General features: G+C 37.3%; 1 protein-coding gene across 1 annotated transcript in view; it reads right to left on the reverse strand.

Annotated features, from left to right (window-relative positions):
* The window catches only part of DNAH12 (dynein axonemal heavy chain 12), a gene marked incomplete at its 3' end in the record, with an annotated part of 229017 nt that overhangs the window by 48620 nt on the left and 162320 nt on the right, over positions 1-18077 (reverse strand). Inside the window, exons 46-54 of the mRNA XM_079935786.1 lie at positions 15735-15929; positions 11123-11256; positions 9706-9868; positions 8914-8994; positions 8397-8577; positions 6039-6166; positions 4169-4258; positions 3389-3529; positions 382-623 (exon numbers count right to left, since the gene is read on the reverse strand). Coding sequence (XP_079791912.1) covers positions 382-623; positions 3389-3529; positions 4169-4258; positions 6039-6166; positions 8397-8577; positions 8914-8994; positions 9706-9868; positions 11123-11256; positions 15735-15929 — 1355 coding nt within the window. The remainder of the gene's footprint in view (positions 1-381; positions 624-3388; positions 3530-4168; positions 4259-6038; positions 6167-8396; positions 8578-8913; positions 8995-9705; positions 9869-11122; positions 11257-15734; positions 15930-18077) is intronic.

The raw sequence follows: 18077 nt of genomic DNA on the forward strand, positions 1-18077 counted from the left end.
GTCAGTTATCCGAAATAAATTTAACAAAATGAACCATATATCCACTACTCCCTCCCATTTTATTATTAAAAATTTTAACATACATAAAATTGGAAAGAATTGCACAATGATCACCCACATACTCACCACTTAAAAATTATCATTTGTTTTATTTGCTTCTTTCTCTCTCTCTCTCTCTCTTTTTTAACATTTGAAAGCAAGTTGCAAACACCATCCTTGACATTGATATTCTGTTAGAAGAAGCTTAGCCAGGTGCTTTATAGAAAGTCCCACAATCTCAACCAGCCATTTAAAAATCAGTAATCATAATAAATACCCAAAGAAAGTCACATATTCAAGCCCGACCTTGTAAAATATTGTTAAAAGGAGTAGAAATCTGACCTTGATTTTTCTCCACCTAATCCTCCAATTAGTTTTGAGGCTCTTTCAAGTTTCTTAGCACAGAGTTCCACCTGGTCTTCTAAACGAGCCTTTTCCTCAGTTTTCTCAAGAAATGTTGCTTGTAAATTTTCCAGATGATGTTCTACTTCTGCTAGTTCTGCTCTCTTCTGATTCAAAAGCTCCATTGTCTCAGCTAAGGACTTCTGAGCTTCTGTTAAGCGGGCTTTCTTAGGAGCCACTACCTGTTTGGGAACAATATATGCAGCTATAATGTGTACTATATAAAACTGACAATCGACATAATCCTTATAGATATTATGAATTTTAAATGTTTATTTATGATTATAAATACATTTATCACTTATAACAATGAATTATACAAATTTTAAATGCCTTAAATCTTACATCATATTTTTATATGCAGAAAAGTAAAATATATTTCTATGTCTTATAAAATATATAAAATCATTCTGGACTAGCAAACAGTTATCTATAAAATAGGCAAGTTATTCTGGACTAATAAAATGTCATAATATGTAGCAAGAATAGCATAATATATAGCAAAATATCTCAAAATAATGAGAAGCTGTCATTCAACTGCTGCAAAAAAAATAGAAAAACAAGTAACAGAAGTTACAAATGCTTAAAAATACATGAAAGTGCTTTTTTTTTTTTTTTTTTTTTTTTGCCATTTCCAAGTCAGCTTGGAAATTCTCAATGTCTTCCCAGTCAGGTGAGGCTTACATTTGCTTTGAGGGGATTAAGACAGTAGCAGTAATACAAAGAGAAATAAAGTCTCGGTGTTCAGCTTCACTATCAAAACTGAATTTTCCTCAACAAATCTTGAAAAGTGACACTTTGTTGAGAGAAAAAGAATTTTCTAAATTTCTTATTTTATTATGCTCATTAGTATTAATATATCAAGAATGGGTTTGGCCAACTTGATCAGAGTGTACTCTAAGCCACCAGTAGAAGGAATTTACAAGATGACCAAAGAGAGTATATGTCCATTTGAAAGAAGGGAGACCTAAGTCTTCTGGTACATTGCCGTGAATGAGCTGAAGGGTAAGAGGAAGAGTGAGGCAAAGAATCGGATATTGGGGCTCCCCTGGTAGTGCAGTGGTTAAGAATCCTCCTGCCAGGCTCCCCTGGTGGCGCAGTGGTTGAGAGTCCGCCTGCCGATGCAGGGGACACGGGTTCGTGCCCCAGACCAGGAAGATCCCACATGCCGCGGAGCGGCTAGGCCCGTGAGCCATGGCCGCTGAGCCTGCGCTCCGCAACGGGAGAGGCCACAGCAGTGACAGGCCCGCGTACTGCAAAAAAAAAAAAAAAGAATCTTCCTGCCAATGTAGGGGACACAGGTTCGAGCCCTGGTCTGGAAAGATCCCAAATGCCACAGAGCAACTAAGCCGCACCACAACTACTGAGTCTGCGCTCTAGAGCTCAGGAACCACAAGTACTGAAGCCTGTGTGCCTAGAGCCCCGGCCCCGCAACAAGAGAAGCCACTGCAATGAGAAGCCTGTGAACTGCAACGAATAGTAGCCCCCGCTCACTGCAATTAGAGAAAGCCTGCACACAGCAACCAAGACCCAGTGCAGACAAAAAAATAACAATAATAAAAGGATCAGATATTGAATTAGGAAGCTCCACTTTCTACTTTGGACTTTGGAGAAGACCTTGCTGGATATCTCCCTTCAACCCCTCCATAAAAACATGAGACAGGTGCATCAGAATTAAAATAGCAGTGTGGAGGTGTAGAGTGGAAAGTCAGAAAACAACCTGAATACCTTAGATTCTCAGCTTTATAGAAAGGATCCAGAAGATTCCACATGTGTTAATTAGCTGAGTTGAGAGCTTGCCGACCTGCTGAGATTACTATGGGGAGGGACGAGATGTTCAAATGGAAGAACATCCATTAAAATTAATTTTAGGGCTTCCCTGGTGGCGCTGTGGTTAAGAATCTGCCTGCCAATGCAGGGTACATGGGTTCGAGCCCTGGTCCAGGAAGATCCCACATGCCACGGAGCAACTAGGCCTGTGCGCCACAGCTGCTGAGCCTGCACTCTAGAGCCCATGAGCCACAACTACTGAGCCCATGTGCCACAACAAGAGAAGCCACCGCAGTGAGAAGCCTGCGCACCGCAACAAAGAGTAGCCCCCACTCGCCGCAACTACAGAGAGCCTGCACGCAGCCAAAAATAAATAAAAATAAAGTGAATTTATTAAAAAAATTAATTTTATTTCTTTAACAGGTGTATAAAGGTCTACTCCCCTGAAATTTACAGTCACAGTCTGTACCTCTCTACAGGTACATATACCTTATTAAGAATATCTTCTCAATCATTACAGCCTGATCACTCATCCTACACTCTGAGGTTGTTCTAAACACATGCTATCATGTATTTCCATGGGTATTTTTATTTATATTTCCTGCTCCCCTTGATAGAATTCTGCAAGCTCCTGAGGACAAGGCCAGTGTTTCCTTGGTCCTTTGCTAGTCAAATTTACAAAATGCTCTTAACCATTCTCTGCTCTCCCAGGAATTTGGCCTCAGTGGGTACTCCAAAAAAGACTCCCTATCACTGCATGCCATGGCTTGATTCCACGCTCTGCCTCTTAACCCTACTGGAATTTCTTACTTCTGACCTTTGCATCAAGATTTTAATCTGCCACTTTGCCCTTGGTGTTTTGGATTTTTCTTTGTTTCTGCAGTCCCCTCATAAAACTTAATTCTCTTTTGCCCCAGGTCCCTGTAGCTATAGGTCAGTCTGGCCAACTCCAGTGATCATCCCTGCTCTCACTTACACTAGTCCCAAACAGGTTATGTCACACATAAGTATTCTCTTCATGTACTAGATACTCAGTTAATGTCTGATGATTATGCTGCAGCAGGACAAATTCTTTGTGGTATCACTTTTAGGAACTTCTTAACTAGTAAATATCGGCATAAATTTTAACTTATGGGAATATTTCAATACAAAATGGATGCGCTGATCCTCAAAATACCTTTGCAACTCGGTCATACACTTCCATAGCCATGATCCACTTACACAGACCCTCAGCTGCAGAGGAAGCTTTAGCAACCTTAGGGGGATCAAATTCAGGGTTTGTTAAGTATTCACCACGAATCTTCTGCATAACAGTCACCTATAAAACAAAGATTTAGATCTTAAGATTTCAACATATATCACGCAACCATAGATGAAAAATTAATCATACACAGTAAAAAAAAAAAGTATATAAAAAAGTTATGTTGCCTTTAAAAACCAAGGTGAGTACTTTGAGATATTTTTAAAATAAGCATAATTGTAGCAGTCATATTTGTGAGCAAAATATGCAAACTTATTACAGATAGTGAAACAAGGTATTTCTTCCAAAAAAATTAAAAGACTTGTGTAGTTTGGGAAAACATATGGAAATAAGGAAGAACAATTAAACATAAATAAATAGAAGTTTGGATGAAAAACAACTATACTTTTTTACCTCACAAATTTGTATATCCAATTTATTAAGAAATAAACTATTATAAGGCACTTGAAGAACTCTTTCATGTCAATAATACACTAAAACAGTAATTTATTCAATGACTTTTGATGGTCTGAAAGAGGAGAGGTTTTATGTATTATGAGAATTCATAATAGTCATTAATAAATAATATTCATTTATTTATTATCTTAATTCTAAAGACAGACTATCTTCTTATGTTTTATATAATATTGCAAAATGTTAAAGATTTTATACATCTTGGCAAAATTACATTTGTAGAAAAAATCCAATGAAACTCACCGGAATGTTGTCCTTGTCATATTCTCTCAAATCTCTTAGGAAATTCATATCTCCCAGAAGTTTTTTGCTAGGTCCCCAGTAATCCAATATCTATAAATAAAATTTATGGAAACTTATTAGATGTGCAATTAAATATGCTTGATATAAAACTTTCTTCTTGAGGTTTAAGATACATTAATCCAGAGAAACTATACACTGTACTTTCAAAATATAAACCTACATCTCCTTGGAAATGAAATAAAGAGACTTCTCTCCCTGAGAACATGTTAAACATATCAAATATTTAAAATATGTATATGAACTTATATATTGACTTTATTATTAAAAATTAAACATTAGAAGGCAAAAGATATGATTATTTCTCTTTAGAAAACTTAAGAAAAGCAGCTGGTATAAACACCATCACAATTTTCATATAAGAAAATATATTTTTTTAATTTCAACTTTTATTTTCCATTAATCTTGACTTTCAAACCAGAAAGGTAGTGCCATAGACTGAAAGTTTGTGTCCTTTCCCCAAATTCGTATGCTGAAGCCTACTCCCCAGTGTAATAGTATTTGGAGGTGGGGTCTTTGGGAGGTGGTCTTTGGTGTGAGAAATAGACCTCAGAGAGGTCCCTCACCCATCCACTATGTGAGGACACAACAAAGAGATGGTAGTCTATAAATCGGGAAGTGAACCCTCACCAGACACTGAATCTACTGTAGTCTTGATTTTGGACTTCCCAGCCTCCAGAAGTGTGAGAAATAAATTTTTGTTGTATATAAGCCACCCCTATCTGTGGTAACTTGTTATAGTAGCCCAAATGGACTAAAACAGGTAGCAAATATTTTTCTTATAGAAAATCTCCTCACCTACCTAGACTTCCCAAGTGGAATAGAGAAGAGAAAGCAGAAAGACAAAGATTATACACTGCTCTGTCAGTTATAAGATAAAGCACATGGTACTTGTGCTAATAAAAGGTGTTAAATAAGTAGCTGAACATTCTTTTTATTAATTTCAGAAGCCTGATGGGGTGTATGTGTATGTCTATCTGTGTGTGCGTGAGAATAACTTGTTAAGGTAAGAGCCTATTTATTTTCTTTATCTTTATTATGTCAACGAAGGATAGAATGGCCAAAAAAAAAAATCCCAATTCTCCAATTCAGGAATTCAAACCTAGGTATTGTAAAAACCTGAAAAGAAAATAAGTCTATAAATTTAGTTTAGGATAGATGTTACACCATCTTTTTTAAGGGAGATACCTTTGAATAATAATTGTAATAACAACAACTAACATTTAGTAATAAATGTGTAATATTTATTATTATAAACAGGTTACTGTTTATAAGGCCTTATACGTAAGAGCTTTATATGTATTAACTAATCTAATCCTTGCATTAACTTTGTGAGGCAGGTACTATGACAATCCTCTTTTTACAGAGTTCCACAGAGGTTAAGCATCGTCCCCGGGGTCACATTGCTAGGAGGGTCAGAATTTCTGAATATAGACATTCTGGCTCCAGAGCAAATGCTTTTAACAGCGTCACTCTACTGCTTAACAGTAGAATTTTTGGAATGCTCAGAAACACCTATATAACCATATCACGTTCTTGAGACTCTTAGCTGGAAAAGCACAGGTGCCTCACTGTTCATTCAACCCCACCCCATGACAGTGGGGAATTCTGCATAGACAGAAAAGGAGATGGAAACAACCGGAACTACATTTTTCTGATGCTATACTGCCTTAGCTTTATCTAGGATACATATAATCTGAAAAACAATATGTCTTCCCTGAACTGGGTACTGTTGACATTTAATTTGATAATAGTTGCTGTACAGTGTTCTGTACATTCATGAATATGATATAAATCTGTGTCTAGTTATTACCTTGCCTCCAGTTCCTGAAGGATCCGAAACTTTTTCTGGTTTTATATCTTTCATAACACAAACAGCTGCCATAACTAGTTTAACACCAGATGGAGGATTCTTCATTGACTTCACAATTGTAATGTCAGCTGGCTAAATAAAAAGAAAACAGGGTATCTTCAGAATAGCCTACTTTTAAATAATAAGAGTTTCAAAAATAATGTTGGAGAATAATAAAAGCATAAATTTTCATTTGAAACTAATTGTTTTTTGCTTTGCATGGTTATGAAAGAATTAACAAAAGAGAACTTAAGTACAGTAAACCAATGGTTCCCAAGTGTTTGAGAGTTCATAGGTCCTTATGAGAATATGGTGACAGCTAAGAATCTTCCAGAGAAAATATTTTTGCGCACATGCACAAAATTTTTATATAGTCACATGCCAAGCCCACACATGGAATCCACGTTAATAACCCTAAGTTAAATAAAGACTTAATTCTATATTTGCTTACATGTTAGCTTTACCCGCCAAAAATGAAAGAAGAGGTAAGTTCCAATTCCAAACTTATTTTCTAAAAAGGTATATATTATTACGACAGACACAACTGATTCAGTTAGTTATTATCCACTCCAGTATCCTTCTGACTTCCCTTGCAATTGCTGGAAAGCTAAAAATTTATCTTAGTTTCCCATGCAGCTAGAGTTGTGGGAGGTCGTTAGGTCCTACCATCAGATCACTTGAGTGATACTAGAATTCAGAATGAATAAGTGAGGAGACTTGCAGGGCACGAGGCATCTGTTTTGCTGATATGGATTATGGTGGAGGCAATATGGCTCTGTAAGAAGGCTCTGCAGGCTTCCAACTCAGAGGGATCATTCCTCTGGTAGATTAGTGCCTCAGTTTGGCTTTGTGAGTCATTCCTGGCAGCTCAGCCTAGAACCTATTTACTTAGCTCTTCCAAGAATTCTGTAATTTATTTATAAAATTCCCTAAAGAATCTCTGCTAACACTAAATAGTCAATTCACTTCTCTGCAACTGAACCCTAACTCTTTTCTATAATACAGTACTTGATACTAGGAAGGGTACAAACAACTGAAAGGGAAACCTGATACTGATAACTTGAACTGGTGGTGTTTAAAGGCATCAAGAATCCTGTGAGTATTAGAGGATACAGTACTGAAAGTGCATGGTACACAGTGATAACAGTTACCTAAATTCATGCTCATGGTCGTCTAGAATGGAGTGTCTATTAAAAACAAACTTTGTCAAAATGATTGGCTCCTGTGATAAATGTCTAAGGAGAGAATGAAGAAAGACTACTGGGTAGAATGTGGCTTTTAAATGTGACAGAGAGCAGACATGAAGAAAATAATAAGCTCAGAATTTTAATATTAAAATTCTGGTTAAATTCCTGGTTCACAGCACAGTGACAGTTTCTAAATATAAATGACCTAACACAATCTTAAGTCTTACAACTACAAGTCTGATATAACTGAAAATCAGATATAGAGTTTGATCCTGAAGATGCTGAATTACTGATAGGTTGAGCTCACCATCTTGTCAGGTATCTTATGTGAAAGTTGTAGCGGTCCCTAAACTTTCTGGCACCGGAGACCAGTTTCATGGAAGACTATTTTTCCACAGATGGGGGGTGGAGGGTGGCCGGGGGATGGTTCAGTTGATACTGCAAGCCATGGTTCAGGCGGTAATGCGACCGACGCAGATTGGCAGATGAAGCTTCGCCTGCCCGCCGCTCACCTTCTGCTGTGCGGCCACATTCCTAACAGGCTGCGGACCAGTAGCGGTCTACGGCCTGGGGGCTGGGGACCCCTGAGTTAGGGCATTGATTAGGAAAAAAGGCAAAGAATGGGGTCTGAATATCCTGAACTTCCATACTACACTGGGCCTCCCTAGTCAACAGAAGCTGGTCTCTCTGCTCTGTTTGGTGAGGTTATTCTGGTTTTGCCTAAAGACCCTGTAGAGTCATACACAACATAGTGTAATGCAGACAGGTGTGACCCACATCTATATTGGAAATGATCTTTAGGTTTTGCTGTACATGCATGTCCAGAAGGCTGCAGAAAGGTAGCTCAACATTCTATTTAACATATGCCTCCTGGTCCATGTACAGAACCACTGTGGCCTCTTGGAGATTATTCCATTCCCACTGGAATATCCTGAATGAAAATTATAAATAATATATGAAAAGCAAAAAATATAAGATAACAGTATAGCAAAAAGGAATTGTTAAGAGTCAAGTTTCATTTGACTGGACAAAAAAAATATAATACCACCCACTGAAAGTGAACTACACCGAATTAACCAAGTGTCTCTACGCAGTTTTACTTTGTTGATGAAACACAAGCTAATTCAAACACTCGCCTTTAGTGTATCCAGTGCAGACAGAGCTGCTTCCAAAGCTGGAATCGCCTCAGCTAGATCACTTTCACACTCATTTTTCAGAGCTTGGGCTTCTTCAGCCTTTCCGCTGGCTATCTCTTCATCAAATTTCACAAACTCTCTTTTTGCTTCCACTTGTGCAGATTCTTTCTCAATAATCTAAAGAAAAGAAAGAAAGAAATAAAGACATTTCCTTAAACATCCTAATGCTTTCTCTATCCTAGAGACAAAAGAACATTTGAAGATTAGGGAATCCGACATATCATTTTGAAGGATAAAATGAGGAGAAATGTAAATACACGTGACCTAATTTGGTAATGGGCTCCCCATCTCTCTTCAAAAACAACAGAAACCACACGGAACCCAATGAGTCAACTGAAAAGGGTAACATCCCTAAGATCTAGTGGCAAAAAAATTAAGGCTTATTTTCAAGGCTGATTTTACATATTTCAATTGTCCTCTGACATCAGTTTTTAAAAATTCAGGATACTTTACCTGCATCATATGTGCGTTTTCAATTTTAGCTTCCTCCAATTTGGGCTGTAACTGAACAAGCTCTATTTTCATTTCACCAACCTAAGTAAACAATTTGTCATTAGTTTTCATAACTACAATAGCTATGGAAGCCAAACAGAGAAAATTGAAACTTAAATGTATCATAAGGTACTGGGGACAGTAAACCTTAACTTTTTTTTTCCAGTTCTTTACATGATAAACAAAACCATGAGAGTGTGGCTAGTTTTCTTCACAAAAGACTTTATCTTCCTTGAGTATGACAGGACAGTGGAAGAATGCAGTTGTTGAGGAAGAAAATCAGGTAGAAAAAAGGTGGCAGCTCGGGCTATCCTTATTATACTACGTGCCTGGTATACAGTGCGTCCAGACCACCCCAACACTCTGTTGCCTATGTTGAAATAATACTAATAAGTATTACTAGCACTTGACTCATTTAAAAAAAAACCCAATCTTATATTTAACCAGCTATTACAATAAAAAGTCAACCCTGACATTATATTCTCTCCAAATGCCAAAAAATTAAGAATAAAACTGGGTGTATTTGAGTCTGTGTGGTCTGGGAAACTCAGTGAACTTCTGTAAAATTCACTTTACTCATCTGTAAAATAAGGATCATAAAAGTGTCTACCTCATGGAGTTGTTATGAGGAATAATTGAAGGGATGCACATGAAGCACATAACACAGTACCTGGCACATAATATATTCTCAATAAATTATAGCTCTTCTATTTCCCATTATGTATTACCATTTGAGCAGCTCCTCAAATTTACCTGAGACTCAGCAAAAGCTAATTTGTCAAGTCCATTCACATATCGCTGTTTTGCTTCCATTACAGCTTGTTGCCTCTTAGTCAAAAGCTGTCGAAATGAGGCAATAAGTTCAAGGTAAGAAGTAGCAGTAACATAGTTATGTCGTCCTAATGTGTGCAAGAACCTAAAAGAGAGGCAGATAGCATATCTTACTATAAGTAATGGGTTTTACAGAGTAAGAAGTAAATTCGACATAGCATTAACAACAAACATTTAAGAATAAAGGTTAATTTTATTCAGAGGCTGCTGAATACTTGAAGTTTACAAAATCCTAGAATTTTACACAGAACCATTTCCTAATTTCTTGTCTACAAAATATCAATGGTGTAGTTAAAAAGCACAAATCAACAAAGATATGTCTCAAAAGAGAACTATAGCAAGAAAGATATAGGTAGGTCTTTTTACATGTTTCATATGCCAGGAGGATCTAAGAGACCCAAGATACTGTACAAAAGTATAGTAGGAAAGGGGACTGCAGATAGCATAGCAAGAATGAGTCATCATTCCTTACACACGTGTCACATGTTGGTTGAACAGGGTTTGGCCAGAAATATGAGACTACTACCCATACACATAAAAACAATGGATGCAATGATGTTTCACAGCAAGTATGTAGACTAGAGCCCACTGATTGGTGTTAACTGTCCAAGCCAAACATGCTAGCTGGCTGTAAAACTCTGGCAATATACTATGAGCATCTTTGAAATGAGGATCTCAGAGATGAACAGAGGTAAAACTTATACTTTTAAGGCATCCACAGCCCACCAACCATCTCCCTCCTTGTCTGAGAACTTCCAACCAGTGCCCCAAGAGCAATGTTTGTTCTGTGAAACCTGCCACCATAACCACAGCAGATCAGAGCAGGATTGGGCACTGGACACAAACAAGGCTAATCATATTTTGGAATAAATTGGGAATAGAGAGCTGGAAACAGCCAATCAATCTCTGCTACAGCTGGAATTGCAAGAAGTAAAATTGAGAATCGAGAGGCACACAGTTTCCTCCATATATACTGGGAAGTAAAAAGTTCAGTCTGTAAAGAGAAAGAAGAAAGCAGATGCCCCAAGAGAAACAGGGATGAGAAACAGAGAAAAAGCATTTCTGGGTTTGTGGTGGCTTTTTAACTCCTGCTTCCAGTCACTTCTAAGATACAGCTGTATTCTTTCCCTTAAACTTTGTAAGGTATCCCTGTATCTTTGTAATAAATTCCTCTCTTTGTGAAACCTAGATCAAGTAGCTTTCTATTACTTACAAGTCTTAACTAATTAAATGATTGGAGAGACTTAGAAGCCATAGAAATCTTATTAAAATTTTGGGCTTTCACAAAAAAAGATGCTTTAAAATACAAGGCATTATTGTAAAATTTATTAATATTAACCTTTCTGAAAGATGCATAATGGAAGTGTGAAAGTGTTTGCAGATTGGAACTATCTCTCGTCGTTCAACTTCAGTAAGCTCCAGTGTTTCTAAGAATTTCACAGCTACAAGTTCAAGAGCGTCTTCGGGCCATGGCTAAAAATAAGAAAACGAAAAGCAAATAAAAGTTAAGACGATTAGTCACACTTCAGTTATATAAATTGTCTTCCTGTGTGAGAAGAATTTGGGGTTGAGAAAATTAAAACCTTAATAGGGAAAATAGAATTAGGGGGACTAAGGGCACAATGAAAGATCTAATAAATATTTTATACAGTAAAATTAAAGATAACGCAATATAAAGGAAAGGCAGATAATAATTTACATATCAAAGATATACTACACTGCTTCCCTAACTCTTCCACTTGGACATCTAGTAGGCACCCCAAATTTAGTAGGACAACGGCACAGGCTGCTTAGTTGCTCTCCTAATACCTATCAGCCCCCTTTCCTTAGGACTCCAATTTTATTCTAGATAGCAATATGCCCAGTTATAATACCACATTTCCTAGACTCCTTTGCAATTCAGAGTAAATAATGACATATAAGCAAGCTCTCTAGAGAATGACATAGAGCTGGCATGGGTCCTTTTTGCCCTACTTTCCATTATTCTACTTTGTTTCCGTAGCACAGATGTGAAAGCTGGAGATGTAGCAGCCACATTAGACCATATGATGACTCTGAAGATGGAAACCACATGCTAAGGATAGTAAAGAATAACATGGGGGGCTTCCCTGGTGGCGCAGTGGTTGAGAGTCCGCCTGCCAATGCAGGGGACGCGGGTTCGTGTCCGGTCCGGGAGGATCCCGCGTGCCGCGGAGCGGCTGGGCCCGTGGGCCGTGGCCGCTGGGCCTGTGCGTCCGGAGCCTGTGCTCCGGAGAGGCCTGCGTACAGCAAAAAAAAAAAAAAAAAAAAAAAAAAAAAAGAAGAACATGGGATTCTGATGACTTTGTTAAGTCACAAACGTCCCAGCCTGCTTACCTTCAATTTTTTTTCTATATGAGAGAGGAAAAGAAAAAAAAGCCTATGTGTTTAGTTTGGGTTTCTGTTACTAGCAGCCCATTATAATTCCTACCTGTTATAACATCCAAAGTTGAACATTTGATTTTCTTCCTCGCAAATTCACTTTTCTTCCAGTATTCCCCATCTCAGTGAAATGGTTCCTTTGCTTTTCCTAGAATATACCAAGTGTGCTTCTGCCTCTGGACCATTGGATTTGCTGTCCCTCTGACTAGAACCCTCCCCACCTAGACCTCCATGTGGTTCACTCTTTCACATCTCTGTGCAAATGCCAATTTACCAGGAAGGTCTTCCCAATGCACTCTTTCTAAAACAGCATTCCTTCCCTCATTACTCTTTCCATTATCCTGAATTTTTTCTTAGCACTTACCAATATCTGACATATATATTTATTTGTTTTTGTCTGTCTCCCTGACTCACCACTAAAATGTAAAGTCCACAAAAGCAAGGACTTCTTCCTCACTGCTGGTATCTTCAGTGCCTAAAAGAGTTCTTGTCAAATAAATACTTGAAATATTTATTCAATGAAATAATTTATGTTAAATGAGTAATTAATCTCCATTTTCTCATTAGAGTATTTTCCAAACTTCATTTCATTTAGATTCAACAAGATGCTTGTAATTTTTTTCTTTATAGTAGACCATATGCATTTTAAGATCAATTTTTTCAGTGTCTGGCCCTCTATCCTGGTAAAAGTCAAACTTTTTTGATCAAGCACCCTATTAGTAAAAAAAAGTTTTAAGCACATACTACCAGTGTGCACATACTTATTAACAGATTATATGCATATGGTATTACTGTACTAATATATATTTTTTAAACCTCAAAAGAGGTATCTAAAGATTATTAAGATAAATGAATTTTTGTAAAATGCCAAAATAAGTGTCATATGACTTTTCCGATCATGTAACTCTTTTTATACTGAGAAAGCTTCTCCCAAAAGCTCCCTGGTAGACTTTAAATCCAGATCCATTGGCAAGCAATGGGTCATGAACAGGCTCATGTGTAAAATGGTCAACAGTAAGAGGAGTGAGAGCACCAATGCTGACTTAGACCGACCAGGAATGAATCCCTATTATACATGGCTATATGGGTAGTGATTTCCCAAACAAAATCAGAATTCTGTCAGCAAAGATGGAGTCAGTAGAAAATGGCTGTTGATAGGTAACCACGCTATCATAAGCTAATACTGCAAGTCACGACACACCCTGGGGATAACCTTTATTATTTAAACAGTTGATATAAATCCATATTCCAAATAGCCTGCTTAAATTTGTTTTTACCAATGTCTTACCAGATCTTGTTAAGTAGTCATTGTTTTTGCCTTATAATGTAGCTGACACAGAGCTTGAGCTAGCTGCTACTGGTTTATGACATTCTCTTACTATCCACATACAACTGCATTATGTATCTTCAATTTTTAGTTCATTGCAGGAATCCCTCAGGGTACCTTGCATACCATCTGTGACACATGGCCACTTGACGTACAAACTGAGCAAGGGTGTCAATGTTAATCCACGTGAAATATTTCATACAAAAGCGAATATTCCAGTAAATCCTTCCGTTATCCTCTGAGTTGTTTTGGCACCTCTGGTGAGAGTACACCCTACTTGGGAGAACAGAGATCTATCCAAAAAGTCAATGACTTCCTGACTATGTGACACAGTGGTTTACACTCACTTCCTCAGTTTAAAAGAGCCAGGCCCCAAACAATGCCATCAGCGCCCCTGACACAGGTTCTATAACCCCAATGTTCGACTATAAAATCTCTGTTCCTCTCTGTTATCCACTTAATCTCCCTTATCTATTTGCAACTCCTAGTTCCACCTTTTAAAAAATTTCCCCCAACAAGTATGAATCACATATAACAGAACAGAAAGCCTCATGGTTATAAAAAAAAAATCCAGAAGTCGTAGAATTGTATTTATAAGATTTCACAAAAGAAAAACTTATGGTTGGACAGGCTTTGTTCATTTGTTTGTTTGGTTCTGGTTTGGGGCTACTTAATGGAAGCAATATTAAGATATAGTTTGCATAAAGCAAAACTGTTTCACACAGCTTTTATTGTTGTATAAACACTAAAACATCCACTAGCTGAAACATATTGCAATCCTCAAAAGGGTAGAATTAGTTTTTCAAACATGCAATTGATAAATAGGCAAGAGAGAATAAAACAAATTAGTATCAGAAATTTATCTTTAAAAGAAATTTTCCAGGGTCAATCTATAGTCCACATTCTATTAGGCATAAAACAAACAAATAGAAGGCACCAGGAGCTACCCTTCTCAAGAGCATAAATACTTAACGGTTTTACACAGGCAGTGACGATTTGCCTTGTTTAAATGAGGTGGTGGCCTGCATCATTTGCTGCTGGCATGACTGAAATTGCCACCAAGTTGGTCTTCCTGTTTCTTGTTTTGCCCCACTCCAAATCATCCACCATATAGCCTCCAAGTGTTTTGGGTTATTCCTAAAACATTGATTAGCTAAACATATGTTAATGCCTCCACAATGTCTTTGGGATAAAACCAAATTCCTAGGCACATTTACAAATTCCTTTATAGCCTGGCACCCACTTAAAGCTCCAACTTAACTTCTGCTGCCCTCATTGCCAGTCAGCCATACCAAACTATTTGCCCAAATGAGCCATGCTCTCCCCACTGTTCCACCTTTGCACGTACTAACATCTTGTGATAGTTAATTTTATGTGTCAACTTGCTATGGGCCAAAGGGTGCCCATATATTTGGTCAAACATTATTCTGGGTGTTTCTGTGAGGTGCATTTTTGGATGGGTTCAATATTTAAATGAACAGACTGAGTAAAGCAGGCTACTCTCCCTAATGTGAGTGAGCCTCATCCAATCAGTTGAAGGCCTGAATAGAACAAAAAGGCTGACGCTCCCTCAGGTAAGGGGGACTTCCTCCTGCCTGATGGCCTTCAAGCGGGAACACCAGTTTTTTCCTGCCTTTGGACTCAGATGGAAATATCATTTCTTCCTAGGTCTCAAGCTTGCTGGCCTTCACACTGGAACTACATACCGTCAGCTCTTGTGGGTCTCCAGCTTGCCAGCTGCAAATCTTGGAACATGTCAGCCTCCATAATCATGTGAGCCAATTCCTTATAGTAAATATATGTACAGATAGATAAATATATCTCTCTCTATATATATATCTTTACACATATACGTGTGTGTGTGTATATATATATATATGTATATATAAAATACATTCTGCTGGTTCCTTATACACCCCCTCCTCTATGTAACGAATTCATTTTCCTATTTCAGAGAGTCACTGCCTTAATAAGTACACATTTCCCACACCAAGACTATGGCTCTTTTATATAATTGCTGACTGCTCATTTGCTGACTGCCTTTTTTGTCTTCCAGTCTAGAGTGTGAGCTCCTTTTGGGGATCATGTAGTCTTACCAGTCCCTGGTGCTGCCATTAGAGTAAGTGATCAAGAAACACTTGATGAATGTAAATTAATAGAGGTTGAGTAAGATTTCAGCAAAATTCCAAAAGATTTAGTTGTCCTTCCCCCCCAAATTACAAACCTGAAACCAGTCAATGGTACAGCAATTGATGAGGGATGGGAACTGCCTCAAGTAATTTCGAAAGGCATCTCCAATGGGACTAAAGGCCACTACAACATGAAGATTATCCTTGCAGCGATTCACAAAGAAAGCAAACAGCGCTAAGGGACTGAATTCATCGTGTTTATTGCCAGCCTGAGCCACAGGATGAACACCCTAGGGAATACCAGAAAAAACCTCATAAATAAAAACAGGTGTGCTGATAAGATTACTAGATATTGGAATATTAAGAATTTTTATTACTCCCCTTATAAATATCTTTAAATTTTTGCTTTTGTATCAAAATAATGGTTTTGTCATAGCTTGCACTTAGAAGACTACTTTCAATTCCGTAATTCTATAATTTAAAAACAAATATCTGACAAAAATTTAACTTATAAAAATACAAAAGTTCACCAAGATATATGTGTGGGACTATAATTCAACATTGTTTTTAGGAGGAAAAAATATAAACAACTAAAGTGTCCAGTTAAAAACATTATAGGGACTTCCCTGGTGGTCCACTGGTTAAGACTCCATGCTCCCAACTCAGAGGGCCTGGGTTCGATCCCTGGTCAGGGAACTAGAGCCTGATGCCACAACTGAGATCCTGTGTGCCGCAACTAAGACCCGGTACAGCCAAATAAATAAATAAATATTTTAAAAATAATAAAAAATAAAAACATTATTAAACATCCATATATTGTAATTTTATACAACTGTTAAAAATAATGAGATGCATCAACATGTGCTATGGCAAGATCAGCAAGATAAAATAAATGCAAGAACAAACTGTGCAACAGTATGTATAATATGATCCTTTTTGTTAAATTAAAAAATATATAGGTGCATATGTGTGAGCACATACACACTTTTTTATGGAAGCAATCACAAAGAACTATTAATAGTGGTTACTTTGGGTGAGATGGACTTAAGGGAGAGTGAGAGAGAGGCCTTTATATTTTATCTTGGACATTCTTCTTGGTTTATATCATTTTTTTTTCCATTTTGGACGTTCTTATGCTGTTTGAATTATCTAATTTTATTCTTATAATATTTGTATTTTTTGAAATGTTAATAGAGTTGTTTGGTAATGAGATTATAGGTCACTTTTAATTTTCTTCCCTTGTATATCTCTATATGAGAAAGGCATCTTACATGTGGTTAGGAATAATGGCTCTAGAACCAGACTTCTTGAATTCAAATCCCCGCTTGCAGCTGATTACCTATGTGACCTGAAGGCAAGTTACTTAACCTCTCTGTACCTTAGTTTCCTCATCTGTAAAATGAGGAAAAGAGTACCTATATCAAAGGATTGTTGAGGAATCAAAAAGCCATTACATGTGAATACTTAAAATAGTTCTTTCCACACAGGTAAGTACCTTTCAGCTTTTTATATCCTACCTTTCTCCTTGTTCAAAGCAGAAAAGGTTTCATAGTCAATAAATTATCTTATAAATAGATTTAAAATTTTTTCAATAGCAAATTTAGGGAGTGGTCACAATGATCATACAATTTCCAATGTTATAACAATGAATTTATTTCTAAAAGAATTCTCTACTATAGATATATGATAGCTATATCTATGGGAAACGGTAAGTCAACTCTGTATATTCATTCTGACAGTAATTCTCAAATTACGACTATTATGATCAGTGTCAATCTATGAAATTATGTTCAGGTGGTCTACCTGCATTAACTCTGAGTTAACAGGGGGACATTCAGAGAGAGAAAGGTAATACATGGTTGTAACTGTAGAACAAGAGTTCATGAAAGGGCCAGGATGGTGATATAAATATAGGGGTTATTTACACAGAAATATTGGTTAATGCTTCTAGAGTAGAAGTAGGGAGTAATATCCACACGCACACGCACCCACACACACACACACACACACACACACACTTTGGGAGCACAACTGATTCTGGGGAGCAAGAAAAAGACTAGTTACTGAAGGAATAATTAGGGAGATAGGAAACAAACTGAATGAAATTTCATAGCAGTCCAGAGAAAGCAGAGTTTAAAAGAAAGAATGATGAATTATTTCAAAGATGAATCACAATTTTAAAAGGGAACTGAGAAAATATCACTAAATGTGGTAAATAAGTCACTGCTATACTGAGAAAAATACTGCAATAATTTAATTCTGCAAGGAGTGCAAATGGAACACTGGAAAAGGTAGTCAGGAAACAGAGGTTTCTAGAACTCAGAGGTTCTGAGTCTAGAACGCTGATGTTGACGTCAGAGAGATGTGCTGAGTCTATAAGAGGTGCCCTCTAGGCAGTACCAGGGCCAAGCTACACAGGTCAGTTATAGGAAGTGAGG

This window comes from Stenella coeruleoalba (genome assembly GCF_951394435.1).
Source record: "Stenella coeruleoalba genome assembly, chromosome: 10".
Lineage (NCBI taxonomy): Eukaryota > Metazoa > Chordata > Mammalia > Artiodactyla > Delphinidae > Stenella > Stenella coeruleoalba.